At 41.0% G+C, this 23,445-nt stretch overlaps 1 protein-coding gene across 3 annotated transcripts in view; it reads left to right on the plus strand.

Annotated features, from left to right (window-relative positions):
- The window catches only part of SMURF1 (SMAD specific E3 ubiquitin protein ligase 1), a 115,537-nt gene extending 93,965 nt beyond the window's left edge, over positions 1-21,572 (plus strand). For 2 of the 3 annotated variants that reach the window (XM_043970216.1, XM_043970238.1), the window contains exons 12-18: positions 4,183-4,297; positions 5,435-5,613; positions 7,653-7,790; positions 8,858-8,978; positions 12,638-12,839; positions 16,131-16,215; positions 18,062-21,572. In XM_043970216.1, the coding sequence (XP_043826151.1) occupies positions 4,183-4,297; positions 5,435-5,613; positions 7,653-7,790; positions 8,858-8,978; positions 12,638-12,839; positions 16,131-16,215; positions 18,062-18,161 (940 nt within the window). In that variant the 3' untranslated portion in view covers positions 18,162-21,572. The remainder of the gene's footprint in view (positions 1-4,182; positions 4,298-5,434; positions 5,614-7,652; positions 7,791-8,857; positions 8,979-12,637; positions 12,840-16,130; positions 16,216-18,061) is intronic. The other variant, XM_043970227.1, reaches the window with a different exon arrangement.
- Positions 21,573-23,445: the final 1,873 nt, after the last annotated feature.

Below are 23,445 nucleotides of genomic sequence, written 5' to 3' on the forward strand. Positions count from 1 at the left end.
GTGAGGAGGGAGGGAGAGCATGCTAAGCATGGGGAACAGCCAGAGAAATTATCTGGAGCTGAGAGCTGGAGCGTCTTGTTCTTGGAACAGCCAGGAAACCAGGGTCACTGGATGAAAGAATCGGCAGGGAGAAAGGTGGTAGAGGATCAGAGTGGACCAGGTCACGAAGGGCTTTGAATGTCAAGCAGAGCATTTTGTATTTCATGCTTGAGACAATAGGGAAACACTGCAGTTTACTGAGGGGTGGGGTAGGGCTTGGAGAGGAGTGAGGTGACACAGTCAGACCTTTGATTTAGGATAATCCCTTTGGTGGCTGAATGAAAAATGGATTAGAGTGTGGAAAAGCTTGAGGGAGGCAGGCCCCCGAGCAGACCAATGCAGTAATCCAGGTATAAGGTGATGAGGGCCTGCACCAGAGGAATTGGGAGGATGGTGGCTGTTTCCTGTATGGTAACAGGGAAGGTGGGACTCAAGGAGAATTTAGGGGGAAAGACATGTTGAGTTTAAGATGTCTACTGGACATCCAGTTTGAGATGTCCGAAAGGTCCCCAGAGAGGTTAGGGCAGGAAAGAGAGATTTGAAAATTGTCAGCATAGAGATGGTAATTAAATCCATGGGAGCTGATGAGATCACCAAGTAGTTTAGAGGGAGAAGAGGACAGAGCTCAGGACAGAATCCTGTGGGATACACCTACTGTGAGGGAGCATGATCTGGATGAAGATTTAGCAAAGGACACTGAGAAAAAGATTTAAGATGAAAGGAAGGATAGTTAGATAGGCAGGAGGAGAACCAGGAAAGAGTGGAGACCTGAAAACCTAGAGAGAAGAGGGTGATCAGTGGTCTGAAAGGCTTCAGAGAGAGGTGGAGATGGAGGAGTGAGAAAGGGCCATTGGACTTGGCAATTGAGATCATCGGTAACTTTGGAGAGAGTGGTTTCAGTGGAAAGATGAAATGAGAAGCCAGATTGTCAGGGTCAAAAAGAGAGTGGAGGAGGGGAAGTGGAGGCCCCTGATAGAGATGGTCTTTTCGAGGAGTTTGACCACGAAGGGCAGAAGAGAGGTGGGATGATAGTTAGCTGGAATGGAAGGATCAGTGAGGGTTTTCTGAGGATCAGGAAGATAGGCGTGTTTGTAGGCAGCAGGAAAAGAGCCTGTAGTCAGGGAGAGATTGAATATAATGTTAGAATAGGCAAAACAGAGGAGGCATTTTGTTAGAGGAGACAGGATGAAATGGGATCATTTGTTCAGGTAGGAGGGTTTGCTTTGGTTAAGAAGTAAAGCCAAAAAAATTTTTTTTAAAAATCGAGAAATAAAGCCACCTCTTCACGTGAGACAAGAATGAAGGAGGAGAAAATGGCAGACAGCGTATGAGTGATAGGAGATTTGGCAGAGTGCAATCATTGAAATGAGAAGGGGGCTAGGGACTCAAAAAGAGGACAGTGGAGAGTTGAATTCACTCACCAAGAGTTCAAGATGGGAGAAAGAGGAGAGAGTAGCTAGGGATTGGAGATCATGGTGCAGTGAAAAAGTTGGGTTTTGTCAGGGAAGGCAGAGAGAGAGGTGAAAACCCAATAGATTATGGTCAGGTAAGGGGATTTCAGAATTCTTGAATATGGAGGTGATATGTTGTGGAAGATAGCAAAATTGAAGATATGACCATCTTTGTGTGGGGCCAAGGTGAAGGAATAGGTCATGGGAATTGGGTAGGTAGAGTAGTTAAGAGTGTTTAGGGTGTCTGAGGGGGAGAGTCAGTATGTATGTTGAAGTCCCCTGGTGTGAGGGCAGAGTGTTGGAGAAGGGAGAAGAATTGTGAGCCAGGAGAAAGACAGGGGATTGACCTGGAGGCCTGTGGACAACAGGCACCGGGATTTTGATGTGGTGGGAGAGCCTCAGAGAAGGACAGGTTACTGAGTGATGGAGGTAGAAGATTCTGGAAGTGGCTGTGGGACTAAGAAGCATTCCAAGTCCCTGTCTTGACCAGTGAGCTGAAGGGAATGAGTGGGAAGGTTCAGCCAGTGCTGGAGAGAGTAGTCAGGGAGGCCGAGTCATCAGCAAAGAATCTACTTTCAGTAATAGCTAGTAGATAGGAGTAGGAGAGAAAAAGAGTTAGGATGAAAGGAAGTCTTGCCTGTGGAATAGGCATTCCAGAGGGCACAGTGGAAGGGGGGGTGGGTGACGTTTGTTTAAACTTTGGGGTGAAAGGGTTGAGGGGATTGGGAATAAGGAATCAGTTGATAGGAGGTGGGGAATGGGGGATGATGACCTACAGGGACTCAGAATCGCTGGGATATGTGGGGTATCATCATGTGTGAGGATATTTATCATCAATGCATAAAAGGCCCCACTCCTGCCCAGAGCATCCAGGAGATCAGGTGGGAGGCCTTGTTTCAGTATTCCTCTTCCCTCTGAAATGGCACAGCAGGAGAAGGAAGTCTCACACTCCCACCATGAGACTTTCCTCTTTATCCTCAAGGGACAGATAGAGCAGGAGATGAAAGACCTATGGTCAAAGGGAAGGTTGCTCCTCCTTTTATGGGGATGCTAAGCTCATGGTCAGAGGAAGGTCTCCTTCCTCTTCTCACTGGAAGCTACAGACCAGGTGGCCTTAGCAGTGGGAGGTCTTCTGGTGCAGGGGGAGTTGCTATGTGCTCGATGGAAGTTGCCCTGCTGCCAAGCCTCTTCTCAGGGCACACACAGCAGGAAAGGGAGCCATGTGGTCTACCTTCTCTTCTTACCTGAGACTAGAGGAGCTACGTCTACTTGTTGAAATCCTTTTCTTCCTTCAGGTTCTGGTTCAGGTGCCAACTTTTCCACCTCAATCATAAATGATCTTTCTCTGCATTGTGTAGCACTTAATTTATTATTTCTCCAACACTTGTCATGACTGACTTTCGGTATAGTGGGGGAGGCAGGGAGTTCAAATTAGCAGTTTCATCGATGCAGGGAACTCCCTCCACTCATGTAGATAGCAACACATCTTTAATGCATAGTCTTCAACAGTTGTGCAGGGCTCTGAAAAGTTAAGTGACTACGGTCCAGTTTGTGTCAGAAGCAGGATTTTGAACCCAGATCTTCCTGGCCAGCTTGCTTCTCCATTTCGTAGAGTGATGTTTCGTGTTGATTTGATAGCTTCAAAGTGGAATGTTAGCTCTATGAAGGCAGGGACTCCTATTCTTCCTCCTATCTCCCCTACCACATGATGCAGTGCTTTGCTCACTGAATGCTTTTTGAATTTCAAAATGGCCTCATGTTTGCATCTATCAAATACTTTTTTTTTTTGGCGGGGCAATGAGGGTTAAGTGACTTGCCCAGGGTCACATAGCTAGTAAGTATCAAGTGTTTGAGGCCAGATTTGAGCTCAGGTACTTCTGAATCCAGGACCCGTGCTTTATCCACGCATACCTAGCTGCCCCCCGAATACTTTTAAAGTAAACATAATGCCTGAACAGTTTCATTTTATAGAAAAATTAGTGTTTTAAAATCCTTTAACTATATAAATATATCAAATATCAAAGTCATATAGATTAAAATACTCAGGCACTTTCAACTATTTCAGAAATGAGTTTCAGTGACAGTTTTCTTTTGTCTTAGTTTTTTAAAATCCATCTGAATAGGGCTGAATAATCTCACCCATGTTAGGCCACAGAATTCTCTTCTTTGAGAAAATTTATTGAAAGCAGTATCTATCTGTTTCTGCTGTTTGCTTTGTATCTTCTCTACTCTCATCTTCCCTCGGCCTCATGCTCCCACACCCCCAGAATACCTACTGTTATTATCAACAGATATGTCTAGTAAATACTGAGTTGTTGAGGTCAAAAGTTGTGTTTGGGGGGCAGCTAGGTGGTGCAGTGAATAAAGCACCAGGGGGCAGCTAAGTGGCACAGTGGATAGAGCACCGGCCCTGAGTTCAAATCTGGCCTCAGACACTTGACACTTACTAGCTGTGTGACCCTAGGCAAGTCACTTAACCCTATTGCCCTGCTCAAAAAAAAAAAAGTTGTGTTTGGGTTTTTTTCTGTTCTGGGGTAATATAACTGACTCTTCTTTTTATCAACATGGATGTTTGAATTTTGTGTTCATGGTTGATGCAAGTTGAATTCTATTAGGAATGGGTACTTTTGGATAGATACTTTTCAAAGATGAAAATGCTCCATTGTAGACTGAAATACTATTTTATCCCTAGGGAGTGGCTCTATTTACTGTGCCATGAAATGCTGAATCCATATTATGGACTCTTCCAGTATTCCACAGATAATATTTACATGCTGCAAATCAATCCAGATTCTTCAATCAATCCTGTAAGTATTAGTAAATATAGTGCAGATCAGTTTAATTGGCAGAATTTCTTTAGGCTGACTCTTACCATACAATTAAATTTTGAATTTAGTCAATAAATAACTTACTCAAAGGTCATGCTAAGTAAAAGAGCATTAGAAGTTTTTTAAGTGTGGGCTGGTTTTAGGTTAGAGACTTGGATCATTTTGTACTTCTGAGAGGTGTTTAGTAAATAGAATCTGAAGGTGATTTATCTTTGCATAGAACAGTAAATATACTGAATTATTCCATGTCACATTCTTTATGGCTATTTGAGAGAATTCTGGCTAGTGGATATTCTTATGTTCATCAAAGAAATCATATTGCCTAGGCTCATAAGTACTGGACTCTGTTATTCCACACACAAAAAAAGGTATATATCCATATTCCTGTACTTATTGCCCACAAGTTGCAGAAATATGTTTAATGTGATTGTACATATGTAACCTATATCAGATTGCTTGCTGTCTTGGGGAGGGGTGACTTAAGGAGAAAAATTTGGAACTAGAAATCTTATAAAAACGTTGAAAACTTATTGCCCACAAGTACTAGCGGTTTCTGGATGTCGTGGGTGGTTAATGTAGAGGAATACCTATCACTTTAAGTCAAGGTTTTATAAGCTTTACAACCTGAAGGCTTCCACTGATAGGACTCAAAGCGATCATAATAAATTGACTGAAGTATCCAAAATCTAAGCCAAAAATTGGTTTCACTAATTAAAAGGAATTTGTTGGAAATTTGGGGGTATTTAAGGTTATTATTTTCACCATCTTATTGATATATAAAGACTTACTAAATAAGGTTTGACAACTTTTTCCCCCCTATGATTAATTTTCTCACTTCTCTTCCCCATACAAACACATTGGGAGAATAGGGAAAAGAAGAATTATGTCAGGGGGAATCTTCCCAAAATATAATTTAAAAATATATGCTTTAGTATTCTCCACAGCTTTCTTATATTTGCACATAAAAGAACAAATGAAACTAGGAAGATCTCAAATTATTGTTTTGATTGTAGTCAGCCATGTTCCCTTACTAGCATGGAGACAGCAAACCACAAGATGTCAGTATGTAGCTAGTGTTGCTTCTTATCAATTCTTGCTCTTTGGTGTCCCCTGCAGGATCATTTGTCTTATTTTCACTTTGTTGGTCGGATAATGGGTCTGGCTGTGTTCCATGGACACTACATCAATGGAGGTTTCACAGTTCCTTTCTACAAACAGCTGCTGGGGAAACCCATTCAGCTATCAGATTTGGAATCAGTTGACCCAGAGCTACACAAGAGCTTAGTTTGGATTTTGTAAGTACTGTGTATTTGCAGATGGTTAAAGTCCAAGACTCTCCTCTTAATGGAAACAGATAGCAATTCTCATTGATTTCTTTTAGCTGTGAGAATGGCACTCAAGAGAAAGGAGAAACAGGAATAAGTTGTGTGGAGGAGAATAAAAAGGAAAGGTGTAATAGATTACATTTATAAAAGAAAAAATATTTAGCCTGAACACTTGATGGTTAAATATATTTGCTGGTATTTGATCAGATTTTTTCAAGTCCAATTTCTTCTTCTTTTTGTTGATTTGCTGAGTTTAAACCCTGACCCTAGGTTTGCAATGCCATGGTACTTGATCAAAGTGATAGAGTATAAAGAGCAGGGGGGCTCAGAATCAGTGATTGTAGGTTTGAATCCCAGCTCCAGCCCTTTGCAGCCATGGGTCCATTTGGTCTACTGACTTGACTTCTCTGAGGCCCAGCTTCCTCAGCTATAAAATGTGAATAATGATACTTGCTCTGACTACTTCATAGTGTTGTTGTGAGGAGCACTTTGTAAATCCTAAGGCAATATATAAATTTGAGCAATTGTTATTTCAGTAAGGCTTAAGGAAGTTGTCGCCACAAAATTAATTTTTACTTTTTGATTTGCTCAGACATATGCTCTCCAAAGCTATAGGTGCTACCCACAAAATGTTGAGAGCTACACATTTTGATGAGTGAATCTGTTTCATAGAATTGGAGAGTCCCTAGTTCGGTAGTAGTGATTGTGTATTTGCGTACTTGGGATGAGTAGTAAAGGAGTTGAACAGGAATCACTAATTCATTAATGAATCAGCTCCAGATGAGGCCATGTTTCATTTCATAGTTTTCCATTTGAACTGCAGTTGTAATTATGTACTATAATGAAATAGGAAGAAGGAAAGCATCTTATTGGAAGTGTTGGTCCATCCTCTCTGCGGTTTGCATTTTAGTATACCATTCTAGACACGGTAAATAGAAAAATCAAGTACTAAGTATACAGTTAAAGACTTTTCAGTTTAGTCTGACAAATCTGAATGGTCTTTTCTTTGGCTGGCAAGCATTATTAAAATGTTTGCTTTCACAGTTGTAGCATCCCCTCTTGACTCCATTCACACACCACCTCCATAGCATTTACAAGCTTAGGTTGTACTAGATTAATTTTCACCTGCTGATAGGTGACTTTGTAGATGTGTTCTATGGTTTTATCACATAGATTTTTCACAGTCGGAATGGACATTGAAGATGATCTTTTTTTGGGGGGGGGGTGAGGCAATTGGGGTTAAGTGACTTGCCCAGGGTCACACAGCTAGTAAGTGTTAAGTGTCTGAGGCTGGATTTGAACTCAGGTACTCCTGAATCCAGGGCCAGTGCTCTATCCACTGCGCCATCTAACTGCCCCCGAAGATGATCTTTTTTAAAAAAAATAAAAAGATGATCTGCCTAACTTTTTATAGATGAAAATGGAAGCCTAATAAAATTGTAACTTACTCAGTCACACTGCTGGTTAATATTGGATCTGTGATTAGAACTCAGACCTCCTAATCCCCATGTCTAGTGTTCTTTCCACAGTACCCCACTACCTTACGGGGTATTCTGTTTCCCCAGATAGGTTAAACCCCATACGAGACAAGTACTCGTTTTTTCCTGTTAGAACACTTCGTAGTGCTCTGCACAGTGACAGCATTAGTATTCTATGAGCAATTGTGAATGACTTAATGACTCTCAGCAATACAATGATCCAAGACAGTCCCAAAGGACTAATGATAAATAATACTATCCACCTCCAGAGAAAGAACTGATATTGAATGAACACAGACTGAAGCATGCTATTTTTTATTTTCTTCTTTTTTTCTTGAGTCTTTTTATATAAAATGACTAATATGGTAATGTTTTATATAATTGCATAAGTATAACCTATATCTGATTGCTCACCAGATCAGGGAGGGGGAGGGAATGAGAGAGGGATGGAATTTAGAACTCAAAACTAACTAAATAAACAAACAGAATCGTGATAGAGGCCTAACTAGCATGTACTTTTGACTTTGACAGAGAGAATGACATCACTCCTGTGTTGGATCACACTTTCTGCGTAGAACATAATGCTTTTGGGCGGATTCTTCAACATGAGCTCAAACCAAATGGTAGAAATGTTCCTGTTACAGAGGAGAACAAGAAAGAATATGTCCGGTAATACCCGCAGGATCATCAATAGCAGCAACAAATATATGTTGGGCACCTAAAGGGTTCATGGAACTGTACGAATCCCTGTTTACAAAGTTTAGATTAGACTTGGTCCCTGCCCTCAAGTTGCTTACAGTATCATGGAACAAACCAAGCCTCTAGTTGAAGTCTGACTGCTCCTTCCACTCCCATTTCCATAGAGTCATGTTTACCAGAAGAGACCTCAAGAGGTCCTAGGATCCAGCGCCCTGTGGTTGCTGACTGTGACAGCCCTGCCTAGCAAGGCTCTAAAGGAAACAGACACACTTCATCCATGCCCCAGGGAGGAGAAAGAAGTGATGACCCTGTGATAAAGTGGGAAAAGGCTATATAGGTGGCTCTTTAGTTGTTAGTGCACAGGTAGGGAGGATGGAATGGATTTCTGTGTCCTAGCAGTGTCCTACTGGAAGGCAGACTTCTCAGGGGTAACCTCGCTCACCACAGCCACACTACAGTTTCCATTGTGACGGTGACCCCCTCAGACACAGGCAGGTCACTAGAAAATGACACAAGACAAAGAACCACATGCTCTGCTGGACCCTAATCTCTATTGCAGCCTGTTTTTTCTGCCTCTTACTAAAGGTAAATCATTCTATAAACACCTATCATGTTTAAAGGGTCATTCCTCTTTCCTTAAGTTGTAGAATGGCTGCATATTTTTCTCTTGCTTCTGAGTTATATTTTTATATAAATGAACTTGGAAATGTCAGGACAGGCTATAGTAATCACAGTTAAGACCAGGCTAGCTTCTCGTAGTCCAGTTCTACCTAAGCATTTGGAAATGTGGAGGTATTAGTTGGTGTACTTGAAATTTGACAGTTCAACTAATAATTACCAAACTTTGTTGGGAGAGTTGGGGTGGGGTGGGGGGTGGGGCGGGGTTGATTGGGGAGGCCTATAAGCTTTCTACCTGCAGTGCTTGCTTTTATCAATTCTGACATCACATGTCAAGATTTCTTTAACCGTCATTGGAGGAAAAAAGCATTCCTACCCTGTTTTGTGCTACCTCTAACTTGGGGCTTTTTCTGTTTTAGATTGTATGTAAATTGGAGGTTTATGAGAGGAATAGAAGCTCAGTTCCTAGCACTTCAAAAAGGATTTAATGAGCTCATCCCCCAACACTTACTAAAGCCTTTTGACCAGAAGGAACTTGAGGTATGTACATTATCTCTAGTCAGAGTGATGGGCCAGGTCATGGCATTAAAGAGCCTATAGAACTGGGTTGGGGGTTCACTCTTCTTCTGTTTTGATCGAGTCAAATCATTATTAACACCCATGCTGCTTTTGTGCCTTCCCTTTGAAATTGGTGACAGTGGTGTCACACACCACTGCTACGGGAGCCCGAAGGTAGGTGAAGGTAGTGGATTTGTGCATGTGGTAGCAAGATCAGCCATGGGGGAAAGCACTGAATTTAAGCCAACAATCTATCCAAATCATTTTAAGGCATTCCTTTGTTTTCATTATAATGACCTCTAACATTAAGAATCTTAAGACCTTTTCTCTTCATGGGCTTAAAATTGCCCTCATAGGGGCAGCTAAATGGCTCAGTAGATAGAGCACTGGCCCTGGATTCAGGAGGACCTGGATTCAAATCTGGCCTCAGACACTTGACACTTACTAGCTGTGTGACCCTGGGCAAGTCACTTAACCCCAACTGCCTCACCAAAAAAAAAAAAAAAAATTTGCCCTCATAGTCAAGAAAGGGTCTTCTGCCTAACCAGTCTCTTTCACTCCAGGTTGGAAATGGAGAAGTGGCCAGGCTCCTCCTTCATAGCAGTAATATTTGGGTGACATTAATAAGTTACCCTTTAGCTTTTTCTGCTTCAAGGAAATGAAGGCTCATATGGCATCTTGAACACCGCTGTGGTAAAATAATAATTATACAGGAGCAAACTTTATAGATGAACTAAGGAGTAAGGTTTAATTTTCTGGAAGCCCACCTCATTCTTTCCACAGCTCCTTCTGATATCCCAACTAAAGTACATCATGTAGACACACTTGCTATTTCATTATATTTGCTACATAATCACACTTAGTTTTCTTGGTTTGGTTTGGTTTGGTTTGGTTTTGGTGGGGCAGTGAGGGTTAAGTGACCTGCCCAGGGTCACACAGCTAGTGTCAAGTGTCTGAGGCCAGATTTGAACTCAGGTCCTCCTGAATCCTTATCGATACACTGCACCACCTAGCTGCCCCCTACACACTTAGTTTTCTTTCTTGCATGTGTATTATTGCCACTGAGTCCTCGTGTCCCAGTGCAGTATAAAAGCACAAGGACATTCCTGCTTGATGAAAATGTCTGGCATCCACTGGGTGTAGATCATGGACAGAGGCCAGCTATAGAGAAGGGTGAAACTTAAAGGCAGCAGTTAACAGATGGAATTCTCCTCTGTCCCCTGCATAAAATATTTCCTTTTACTATGGCCAGTAGACATGTTTAAGCACATCCTGGTACTGCCCAGGTTCCTCTGACCTAGCATTTGGGATGGCAATGTTTGTTTATTGTTCACTTTACCTCTTTATTTTTTGTCTCCTCAACGAGGATTAAGGCCCCAACTCCCACCTTATGCTTTCTTCAGAATAACATTCTTGGGGGCAGCTAGGTGGCCCAGTGGATAGAGCACCGGCCCTGGAGTCAGGAGGACCTGAGCTCAAATCCGTCCTCAGACACTTAACACTTACTAGCTGTGTGACCCTGGGCAAGTCACTTAACCCCAATTGCCTCACCAAAAAAAAAAAAAAACCAACAGAATAACATTCTTTATGATCATTGGATAAATATAGAGTATATGTACATATCTGTCTTTGGCTCCTCACAGGGAATAGTCTAGCATTCACAGACTTTTACTAATTATTACGAATGGGGATACTTGCCAACTCATGATACTATGAATTTTGTTGATTTGTAGTAATAATAATAATTGCCAACACGTCAGTAGAGAAAGCTTTATGGTTTGCAGATCAGTACCATGTTCCCATCCCATTTATGATAAAATTTCCACATCTTCTCCATTTTCCCTTTCTTCTACCACCATGCTTCCTTGAAGTCCACCTATGTTTTTCTTTTCACTCCTTCCCCTGTTATGCTGAGCTCCTCTTCTCCTTTGGCACTCTGACCATTTCTACCCTGATGTTCCATAGGCATCTCAAACTCACTCTGTTCCCCTTTGCCCAGTGCCTCTTTGTTGGCAGTACAGTGATCTCATGTCATCTACTGAGAGGGAAGCTATGCTCACCCTTATACCATAATGGGCCCAGAGCATATTTTTCTATTTTAATTTGGAAAACAGATGGATTATAATGACACGTAGTAGGCACAATATTTATTCGTAGGGTTTTTGCTGTGTAAATAAGTTCAGTTCATATTTATTTGAATAGGACTGTTTGCTTTCAGTTATACATTTCAGTTTTACATTTTTCTCCTTTTATAAACTTGACTAACTTCAACAAACATGAACATTTCCATATACTTTTTAGGATAGGAACAGAATTGTACATAAATGAAACAGTGAATCTATTCAATATCACATTTTAAAGCATTTATTAAATGTAGTACAGTAGTACTAATGCCCCATTTGTGTCCCCTTTTGAATTTCTTTCTTCTGTGTTTTAAAAATATCCATCCTGGGGCAGCTAAGTGGCGCAGTGGATAGAGCACTGACCCTGGACTTAGGAGGACCTGAGTTCAAATCCAGCCTCAGACACTTGACACTTACTAGCTGTGTGACCCTGGGCAAGTCACTTAACCCCAATTGCCTCACCAAAATATACATATGTATCCATCCTTCCTTTCTTCCTTCTTTCCTTTCTTGTCACAGTCAGTGTGTACATACACACACACACACACACACACACACACACACACACACACACACACCACCACCACCACCACCACCACCACCACCAAAAATAAAAACTCTCCCTTGTAACAAATAAGTATAGGGGGCAGCTAGGTGGCGCAGTGGATAAAGCACTGGCCCTGGATTCAGGAGTACCTGAGTTCAAATCCGGCCTCAGACACTTGACACTTACTAGCTGTGTGACCTTGGGCAAGTCACTTAACCCCCATTGTCCCACCAAAAAAAAAAAAAAAGTATAGTCAGGGGGAGCTAAGTGGTGTAGAGGATGAAATGCCAGGCCTGGATTCAGGAAGACCTGAGTTCAAATCCAGCCTTAGACACTTAATAGTATAGGCAAGTCATTTTACCCTGTTTGCCTCAGTTTCCTCATCTGTAAAATGAGCTGGAGAAAGAAACAGCAAACCACTCTGGTATCTTTACCAAGAAAACCCCAAATGAGGTCACGAAGAATTAATTGGACATGACTGAAAACAATAAACAATAACATAGGCAAAACAAATTCTTATATTGCTCATGCCTGAAAATGTACATCTCATTATATACATACAGTTCATCACCTTTCTGCCAAGAGGCAGAAACCTGCTTGGTCATCAGTCTTCTGGAGTCATGACTGGTCTTTGTAATTCTACATTTATTAGGTCTTTATGATGTGCAGTATCCCTGAGGTTGATATAAGGTATAGTTCAGATATAGTTGCTACCTCGTGGAGCTTATAGACCCTATACAGAGAATTGTAGTGCATTAAAAAGGACAAAATGATGTGGTGTGAGATCTGGAGAGGAACTAAGAGCAGTGAGGGTCAGGGGATGCTTCATGGAGGAACTGGCATTTGGGAACAGAATTCTTGGTTGAAGTATTTCATTTTGGAGTAAAGTTCAGTTCTTTGGGTATCTCTAAGCTACAACACATCCTTTTACTTTTGCTGTTTGAAGTAATTCTCTTTTAACACCTTCACAGCTCATAATAGGAGGCCTGGATAAAATAGACCTGAATGATTGGAAGTCAAATACCCGTCTCAAGCACTGCATGGCAGATAGCAATATTGTCAAGTGGTTCTGGCAGGCGGTAGAGACATTTGATGAAGAAAGGAGAGCCAGGTTGTTGCAGTTTGTGACTGGTTCAACACGGGTTCCTCTCCAAGGCTTCAAGGCTTTGCAAGGTGACTGATGTGTGGGCTGGGGTCAAATGAGTCTTTCAGTCAATTTTTCTTTAAGTCAATGACATGAAGGGCTGGGATTTGTATTTGTTTTATGAACTGTCTTTTTTTTTTTCCAACTTAATGTGTGTTTTGCTTTTAATAAATGGCTAGTACTACTGAGTGTACTAGACTGACAGTCAGCCACTACCTAGTAAGTGCTTAGTATGTGCCAGGCACTCTTTTGTCAGATCTGAACTGTGACCAAATGGAGGAATAGTCCCATGAAATAAAGAAGCAAGACTATTCCTGGTGGTAGAACTGCAAAGTCATGTAGCCAATGAAAGTGCCAGGGATGTCCTAGTCCATCCTCTTGGTTTCCAGATCGATTCCTACAATGTAAGAGGCAGAAGGGGCCTCGAGATCATTTAGTCCAATGTTTTTGTACCTGAGGCAACTGAGATGTTATGACTCAAGATTGTTTAACAACAATGAGAACATTTGACTCCTAGTGTAGTGACCTATTCATTGTAGCACCTCGCACATGGTTATCATGTCTTCAGAGATCCTGTGGGAGGAAGATTCCACTGCTCTATAATCAAGTTGTTCCTCAATAATTCATTGTCAGGGGGATCAAAACCCTTTCTTACAGGCTTGTTCTTTCATATTATATGTGCTTTAAGGTCAATGATATCTCTTCATATATGATTGAATTAAGCAGAAAAGTTTTCAAAATTATAAGAAAGGCACTTTTGAAATACATTTTTTTAATGCTTCTGAAATGGCAGTAGTTGTAAGGTATATAAAAGGAGGGGAAATTAATGAATAAATTAGCATATAACTGGTATCTTTATCAGTAGTATCATATCAGTAGTCATAATGTGTTTTACCTACACTAGTTATTGATTTATTATTACCTACCTACATACTAGTGTAGCACAGAGCCTCAGCTTAGGCAACTGAAAGAATCTTCTCAAAGAGTGAATCACTCACCTTAGTTAAGCTCATGCATTAACCTAGGATACCTAACTTCCTGAACTACAGCTTCTTTGTGAGGACTCTCAAATCTGTATATCCCACCCTCATTTCTTTCCTGAACTCCAATCCTATATTTCCAACTATCTGGTAGACATCTCTTCCTGAATGTTCCATAAGCATTTAACATAACCAAAATGGAGTCTTCCCCAAAACTTCTCTGTTTTTTACTGACCCTTCTGTCTTTCTCAATTTCCATAGCTAGACAGTGAGTGTTGATATATGTGCTAAGAGCCAGAGAAAGACAAGACCAGCTTCCTAAATTGTTTGCAATTCGTTGTGGCAAAGAAGACATACTTAACCTCAGTTTTCTTGTGTATTCTTCTTTTTTTCTAAAGAGAAATTCTTTTCCCATGCTAACAGTTCTCTTATGCCAGCCTCACATATTAACAATCCAGGCTGTGTTAAATATGCCAAAATTGAAGGTAATGTTTATCAACTTGAGGAAGAATGTGTCGTGAAATCAAACCCACTTGATCCAAGTATAAAGTAGCTCAGTGGCACGAAAATTTCTAAGTCCAACAAAGGAAAGAAACAGCAAAGTCTCCAAGCTGTAGAAAATAGATTTATTGAGAGAGAGCCTATCTCACAATAAAGCTGGTGGCAGGCAAGGGTAGGACTTGAGAGACCCCAAACCCAGGGACTTGGTAGTTTTTATACCCACTCAGGGCTTAAACAGGCTCCTCCCAAATGTACAAAAGATTACAAGTGCTCATATATCAAAAAATACAGAGGGTACATATTTTTTCTTGTCCCAAGTTACACTTGTCACTCCAAGTTCTCTTGACCTTCTCTCGACATCCGTCAATCTCCACTGCTGATTGGTCCCACACTGTCCTTTGTGTGACAAATACCTATAGGTTCATTTAGCACAGTTGATATTGGTAACTTTTTCTCTAAAGCTGATTGGCTCCTTCAGCTTAGAAGATGCTATTTTTAATATCATGTGGTTAACCACAAGGATCAAGGGACATCAGTTATAATGATCAAGAAATAAATTTACTATAGAGATGAATATTAAGAATATTAGAATATTAAATATATATAAGAATATTAGAATATTAAAAACAAGTTACATATTTTAAAAGAGACTATATGAGTAAGTCACCATTTGTAGCCTATTATCACTTATATCTAAGGATTGGGGAAAATCTCACTCACAAGAGGACAGAGCTTACTTCTTTGAACAAAGCCTGCACATGAGGAAATGGACAGGACATTTTTTAGAGACCTGATTTCTGTAAGCTTTCAGTGCACCAGTGACCTCCAGATAACTAGCAAAATAGTTCCCCAGGGGCACTTTGGAACACATGCTGGCCAGTAGAGAGAGAGGAAATGTATCAAGCATTCTCCTCTTTCAAAGAACAGTAATGTGTTGTAGCTTTTCTCAAGGATGGGCAAAAATAATTCTTTGGGAAGAAAACAAAGTGTTTCAGGTACACCATTGGCCATTTCTGAATGCTCTGATAGCATGCCTGTAATCATAGCCTCATGTCCTCTGCTACAGAGTTCCCAAAAGGCTCTGACAGTTTGGCACAGTAGAAGGAACACCAGGCTGGGAATCAGGAGGCTTCAGTTGTATTCTCTCTAGCTATGTGATCTCGGGTAGGGCGTTTCCCCTCTCTGGTGTTTAGATTTCTCCTTTGTAAAATGAAACTGAAGGACAAAATGACCATTAAGTTTCCTTCTGTCCCTAAAATTCACTGCTTCTGTGGTTCAAACCATCCTTAGACCAAGAGCTTTAATATGCCTGAAAAATCAATGGAATTTGATCCATACTGAACACTACAATCATAAAAGCTGGTGGGGAAGGGAGATGGTAAGGGTTTTTCTCAGCTTAGTCATTTTCTTGTCCTTTTGTTCCTCAAAGTTTTATTTTTTTTTTTTAAAGGGGTGGGGGAGAATGGTTTTTGAAGAAAAGTATAACTGTGGTACTCACTGAAATTTTGGTCTTTGGGAGTACTTCAGGTTTGTCTCAACCTTTGAGTAGGTACTCAATTTACTTACCTCTCATATGACGACTCTAAAATTACTGTCACTTGGTAACTGTCCCTAGTGTTTGTTCCAAGTCTAAACTGACCCAATAACCATGTTAATGTATGAACTTTATGTCAGGCTGTTTGAGGAAACACACACACACACACACAAAAAAAAACACACAGTTGCCTGTGTGCTCTCTGGCCTTAGGGGCTTAAGAGCCCAGGCCCTTAACAGCCAGGGGGTTGAGAAATACCACAAATTTGTATCTGAAGTGCATTAACTAGAATGTCGGTTTGTAAGGTTCTACAGGCGCTGCAGGACCAAGGCTGTTTACCATCCACTTGATAGATGCAAATACAGACAACCTTCCTAAGGCCCATACCTGGTAAGAGCAAAGATGTGCATGGGAGGAAAATGGATTTGAAGGGTCTTAAGTATGTTCTGGAAATTAGTAAGCATTCACTCTAATTAAGGAATAGTAGGGTGAAAATATCATTCCCTTCTCTGTAGTACTTGGTGTTTTATTGACATGTCTTTTGTCTTCATAGCCAACCATGTCTTCTTTGAAAATGGGAAATGACATATTTTATGTGTATATCAGAATTGGAGGATAAGTCCAGTAATGGAAATGTGTCCATTATACAAAGGCTTTTTAAAAGACGCGGGGGGGGGGGGGGGGGGGGGGGGGGCGGCGGCTAGGTGGCGCAGCGGATAAAGCACCGGCCCTGGAGTCAGGAGTACCTGAGTTCAAATCCGGCCTCAGACACTTGACACTTACTAGCTGTGTGACCCTAGGCAAGTCACTTAACCTCCATTGCCCCGCAAAAAAAAAAAAAAAAAAAAAAGACACTGGAGGGGCAGCTAGATGGCACAGTGGATAGAACATCAGCCCTGGAGTCAGGAGTACCTGAGTTCAAATCTGGCCTCAGACACTTAACACTTACTAGCTGTGTGACCCTAGGCAAGTCACTTAACCCCAACTGCCTCACTGAAAAATAAATTAATTAATTAAATAAAAGACACTGGAATGATTTAAAATATTTAAGCAATACCTGTTTGCCATTGTCTTACATTCCTTACAGATTCAGTGGTTTGTCTTGGCATGAGACGAGGTCTTTAATATGAACCAGACTTTCACTTGATTTAGCATCATTGGTTCTCTCTTCCCAAAATTTTGCCCACCATTTTGATGGGTTTTGTTGATTTAAATTTTTAAAAATTATCCATAAACTTTATGTTGGCAATGACTTTCTGCAATGCAGACATTCTGCTTGCAGAAAGCAACCATCTTTAACTAAATTACATATTGTCCACTTTGCTATGATGCCACTTGCACTGAGCAAAATATTGTATTACCAGCAAAATTATATTATTCAGTATTTAACGAACTTTGTAAATTTGCTTTTTGAAACAACCTTTATAACAGGCCTTATTTAGTATTGTAGTGTTTAAAATCAGATGGGCTCCCAGTCATCCCAAAATACCCATTCTAATTGGGACCCATGGTGCCATTTAGCTTATCTTTTTCTTAACAGAAACCTGTTGTTATTTCTATTTACCACTAAAAACTAAATAAAATAACTTATATCATCTGTGTCACAATTTTTCATATCCTAGTCTTTTCTTCTGAAGTGAAAATGGGAGCAAATGTCCATGTGGACCATCTCTCTCAGAGATTTGTGTTGTTTGTTTTCCTCTTCCCTCATGCAACTTAATTTCTACTTTGGCAGTAAATTTCACTTCTTTTGTCTTTATGAACCTATTCCCAGGTTTCTGGAGGTGTAGAGTCATGGGCCAGATGTTTTGCCAGTCAGACTAGGATAAGAACATGAACAGTGTCCTTAGTTTTTGTTGTTGCTCTTGTTGGTTTTTTCTTTGTTTAACTCCTATGAAAGAAAATACTCACAAGGTTGGGAGGTTTGTCACAACAGTATAACTGATTATATAGTTCAATTGTTTTACATTTTGAAGACCTTGAATTTTTTTTTCTATTTCTTTTTATTTATTTGTTTGGCTATGTGATAGAAAATCCTCACATTAGAAACAACCTGCCTTATTTAGGAGTTGAGGAGCACACCTTGACTTCTTTTCCATCCTCCCAGAGAGACATGATTATTACACTCCCACAGCTAGTTGGGTGGTAAGAAGGGCATCTTTGTTCTTTTAAACATATCCTCAAGCCCTAGCGTCTCCCTGTGCTAATCCATGTTCCTTCTATCTGGTTGGCCTAGCTTTAATCGGATTGACATTCCGCCTTATGAGTCCTATGAGAAGCTTTATGAGAAGCTGCTGACGGCAGTGGAAGAGACATGTGGGTTTGCAGTGGAGTGAAGAAGAGACCAAAGGAAATGGATACGAGCTCATGGACCCCTGATGAAAAGCTCAGAAGCTTTCTGTGGGCCTCCTGCTAGGCTGGCTGAGGCATTGGAACACTAGACAGCCCTGGGGAAAGGGTTGTCTTCCCTCCTTTTTTGGGGGGAGGGACTTTTGTCGGTGGCTCCTACCCATATTTTCCTCCTTTATTACAATACCCTCTCCCCCTCCTTCCATCACCCATCCAATAAAATACAGCCAAGTTCAACATTTGGCTTTGGTTACACAGGATATTCTGCTAGACATGTAACACATATTGTGATAGGGTCAGTGACCTGTGGTCTTTTATAGGAGCATCAACCTACAGTTAGGTAATGGAGCTTGGTTTAACTGAGGACTTGCAGCTGGTAGATGTAATCAGCTGTTCTGTCTCAAAGCCCCCTTGAGGTCCCCTTTGAGTTCAGTAGATGCAGGATATCTTACCAGAGCTGAAATTCCAAATTGCACACCGTAGCAGGCCATTATGAAGGGATAACCAATTAATTTCTAACAGAAAATAAAACTGCATAGTGTATGCATCTTGAGTGGCAGAAACAGCTGAAACTCTGCCATAGACAGAAGCTCTAGGTAAGAAGCGGGGTTCACCTTGGGAAGGACAAAGAAATCCAGGCAGCTTTTTCTGAAGGCTCGGGGGAGTTCTTTTGGGGGGGTGCTTATTAAAACTTTTTTGCACATGGGAACAATTTTCTTTCTTCCGAAGAGGGCCTCGTCCCTTCTGTCTGTCCAGTTTCAAATGTTTTTCCAGTAAAACCACCACCTAGTGGAGCCTGTATGAGGAACAGACCACATATCCAACCTAATCAATTAATCCCCAATCTGTGATTTCCATGCCACCACCTTACCTGATAGAGCAACCATTGTATGACTTGAAATTGTAACCGATTTGTTGGGGAGGAAATTGCTAAAAGCTAAACTATGGAACAGAGTTCTGTTCTTAAAAATCATTGGCCTTTTGAAAGGCAGCTTGGAAGGGAGTGGGAAAAGGAGACAACCACAGTGATTAAAGCTGTCATCAACAGAGGTGAGGTGATTTCACAGTGCCACATCTGTCTTTTCCCCCAGTGTCTTAAGAGCTCCCATTAAAGATTGGTACTCAATTCACTTGCCAAGATGGCTTCCCAATAAGAGGAAGACCAGCGCAAGTTCAGGCCATAAGTCACTAACAGTTTTTCCAATTTGCACAAAAGATCAGACAGTATTTTAACAAAAATGGCATGATTTCAGAAAGCCAAAATTTCAATTAAAAACAACAGGTTTGATTGTATAGGGTATTTTTATTTTATTTTATTTTATTTTTGGCAAGTCCAGGGTAATTCATTAGCAAGACATCTAGCAGCTGTTCAGTATATGGGTTAAAGCCTTGTGATTCAGCTGTAGGTCTGAGATGAATTGGAAAACGCCTTCTGGAATAGTCTACTTTGTCCTTTTTTTCCCCTTTAAAAATAAAAAGGCATTGACATTGCCAATAACTTTAAACTGCAACAGAACAGTTCATTAACTATGATATGCAGTTACCTACTCTTCCAAATCCTGATTTTTTTTTTCTGTCGTTCTTTCTCTCTGAGCATACTGTGAGTTAATGTAGGGAGTGGAAGGAACTCAGTAGTATGAAAGCATAACTTCTTTGACAAATCTGGTTTGCAGGATTTGGACAGTCGCTCCCTTCAGACAGGTTCTAGGACCTTAGTGGCACTTTTGGACCATTAAGCTTCTTCAGAAGCAAAAAGGATATTGCTTCAGATTGCTGTAATAGGAAGATTTGATAAACTATTCCAAATTTCTGGTCCTTGGAATTCATTAAAAGTCTTGGCTTTCAGAATTGTAGTCCACTTCGTTGGTCTTGGCTTATGGTCCCATTAAGCATGATCTCTTCTGGTTGCCTCCTGGGAGTCCTGCCCAAATAATCACATGCAAGTAGTTGCTACAATTCTCCTTTTGAGAACTGAAGAGGAAAAGGCTTTGTCCAGAGCTTTGTGGCAACCTCAAAAATTATATAAAATATACCTTTCATTATTTCCCAACCATTTCCCTACCAGTCCAAAAACTAATGGCAGATGTTTTGAAAGGCTTTTAAACATGTTGTTTGATTTGACAGCTTATAAAACTACCTCCTCTGTGTCAGCAACAATGAGAGAGAACCACCCTCTTAAAATTCTGTAACCAGTCTGATGGCTTTTAAAGAATATCCAGTGAGGCCTGAGTGGTCAGCATCTGGTATCCCTTATATGTATGAGGCAGATCAGAAAGCTTCCTAACGACATCTAGAAGGGTGTTCTCTCTTTTGTTTCTGCATCAGGTTATTAACTATACAGTCAGATTAGCCAGTCCCAGCTTTGGGAGACCTGTGTCCAAGGTTGTTGGAGTGTCACAGTTGTCATGTTACCTGAAGTGATCAGAATTTTTCAGAGCCCCAGTTGTCTCCTTCCAAACAGTCCCATCATCACAAATAACACTGAACTCCAGGAACCTTGAACCTGTGAAATGGTTCAGTCCTTGTTGAACCTTCCCAAAGAATAAAATGTGGCAAGTAAACTGTAAGCGCTCCTTATATCTTTCCCATGGATCCACTTTGAAGAGGGAGGGGCACTTGTGAAATCATCTTGAAGCATGATCTCATTCGCCTTTCTCCTCTGTGATGCAGGACAAACTCCCCCCACTCCCTCACCCCGATGCCCTCTTACTCCAGGGGTACAACTTTCCAGGCTTGCCTTCACAAACTGTCATCAGCCTACACTATACACTCAGGGATGTAGGAAAACCACCATTCTGCTTGTGTTGGAAACAGGGAAGAGGAGAGGAGGCTGACTCTTCATGTTTGGGTTGAAAGTGAACCAAGACCCGTTGATTTCTGAAAAGCAGAAATTATCAGTTCTCATGGTGAAAGTGTAAGCTTGCTTATTTAGCAGTATGGTCTAAAGTCAGGTTGAGGTGGTCATGAAATCCGTGAGATTTCAAGTCAAGTCCTTTCTGTAGAGAAAACACCATCACCCACACCTTCTGGAGCCAGTGCCCAAGCCCCCGCTGCTCCACACAGCCTCCCAGAGACACAGTATACATTTTTTTAATTTGTTTATTTTTGTTCCTCAACCACTTTATAATGTATTTTTTTAATTTATTTTGTAATGTCTTGTTTTTAAGTATTGCTGCTATCCTTGTTATTCTTCCCACTGTTTTTATTGCTGATTTATTTTGTGAAAGTTGTACACTAATGTTTCGTTTTATGTCTAAATCAAAAGTATTTAAAGAAATACTAGTTCTATTTAATGTGGTTATGGAACCAGCTGGAAATAAACAGTGATTGTATAGTAGGCTGGACCCAGGAGGTCATGTTCATTTTTGTTACATATGCAATAAACTCACAACTTTACATTTTTTGGGCATCTGTTGTTTTTGGCATGTAAATTAAACACATGTTTCTTTAAACACTAGCAGGGAAGGAAGCCAGTCAGTACCAAAGAGGGAATAATGTAGTACAGTGAAAGACAGATCACTGGACTGGGTGGCAAGAAAGTTGCATTCTGGGCCCAGCTCTGTCACTAACTAGTTATGCAGCTTTGGCTAAGTCACTTAATTTGACTGGCCCTCAGTTTCCTATCAGTAAAAGGAGAGGCAGCTGGCAGCTCAGCAAGTAGAGCACTGGGCCTGGAGTCTAGAAGACCTGAGTTTAAATCCAGCTTCAGACCCTTATTAGCATTGTAACCTTCAGCAAGTCATTTAGTTTCCATTTACCTCAGTTCCCTCAACTATGGAGATGATAACACCTACCTCCCAGGATCATTATAACAGTGCCTGGCACATAGTAGGTGCTATATAAATGTTTATACCCTTCAATAACTTCTAAAGTTTTTTCCTGGCTCAGATAGTATTTGATTCTGTGAAAATCAGTCATGGTCTAAGGAAAATGGACATAAATCTGAAGGTGGACTAAAAGATGATACTAATGAAAGGATTTGGTATAATCTACTGAAACATTCCTCCCTAGTTAACAATGACGTTTAAGTGCTTTCCCTCCCCACCCTTAATTCTCATTTGGATAAATGGACTTTGAAACTTAAGTACACATATAACCTCTAACAAGTTGTCCATCTTGTATGCAGACTTATCTGCAATATGTAAGAAGAGAGTAGGGCAGCTAGGTGGCACAGTGAATAAAGTACCAGCCCTGGATTCAGGAGGACCTGAGTTCAAATCCGACCTCAGACACTTGACACTTACTAGCTATGTGACCCTGAGCAAGTCACTTAACCCTCATTGCCCCATAAAACAAACAAACAAAAAAGAAGATAGTACTACTCACCCACATTAGTGGAACTAAACTTTGAGTTGTGATCTATTGAAATCATCAGCACGTTCAGAAGACCTAGGCCCTAACTAGCTATGAAATTCCTCCATCTCTGTTTTCTCATTTGTAAAAATGAAGTACATACCTGCCATGCGTACTTCACAGGGCTGGTATGAAGATCATAGAAAGAGTTGAGGAAAAAACATCATCTCCTTTGTTACTCTGAGCTGCCCACCTTCCCTTGCTTAATTCCTCTGGGCCAAACACTGAATCCTGCCTCTTCTGTCAGGTTGTATGTGACATGGAGTTTGCCAGTGGTAAATAGTGCAGTTCCCTGGAACCATTTGGAATAGTCCTTTTTCCTCTCTTCCTATGTCTTTTTTGGGGGGGGGCAAAGTGGGGGGGGGGGAGTTAAGTGACTTGCCCAAAGTCATGCAGCTAGTAAGTGTCAAGTGTCTGAGGCCAGATTTGAACTCTGGTCCTCCTGAATCCAGGGCCAGTGCTTTATCCCCCCCCCTTCCCATGTCAACCATATTTTGGCCACCAAACCAGTGATGACCACCATGCAGACCATGTTCCTCCAACCTCTTTTTTTTTTTTTTTAATAAGAGAACTAGACAGAGGGCAGCTAGGTGGTGCAGTGGATAAAGCACCAGCCCTGGATTCAGGAAGACCTGAGTTCAAATCCAGCCTCAGACACTTGACACTTACTAGCTGTGTGACCCTGGGCAAGTCACTTAACTCCCGTTGCCCTGCAAAAAAAAACCCAAAAAAACAAAAACAAGAGAACTAGACAGCTACTGTTAATTCCGTTCCTCAATCACTTTTCTGGAAGCTTTGCCTCTTTTAGACTGTGCTTTCACTTTGCTTCCATAGTTATGGGAATTCACCAAATACATAAGTACTCACTCTGTTCATGACCTTTGCTAGATTCTGGGAATGCAAGAATTAACAGCTATT

Source organism: Dromiciops gliroides, chromosome 1 (assembly GCF_019393635.1).
Source record: "Dromiciops gliroides isolate mDroGli1 chromosome 1, mDroGli1.pri, whole genome shotgun sequence".
Taxonomy (NCBI): Eukaryota; Metazoa; Chordata; class Mammalia; order Microbiotheria; family Microbiotheriidae; genus Dromiciops; species Dromiciops gliroides.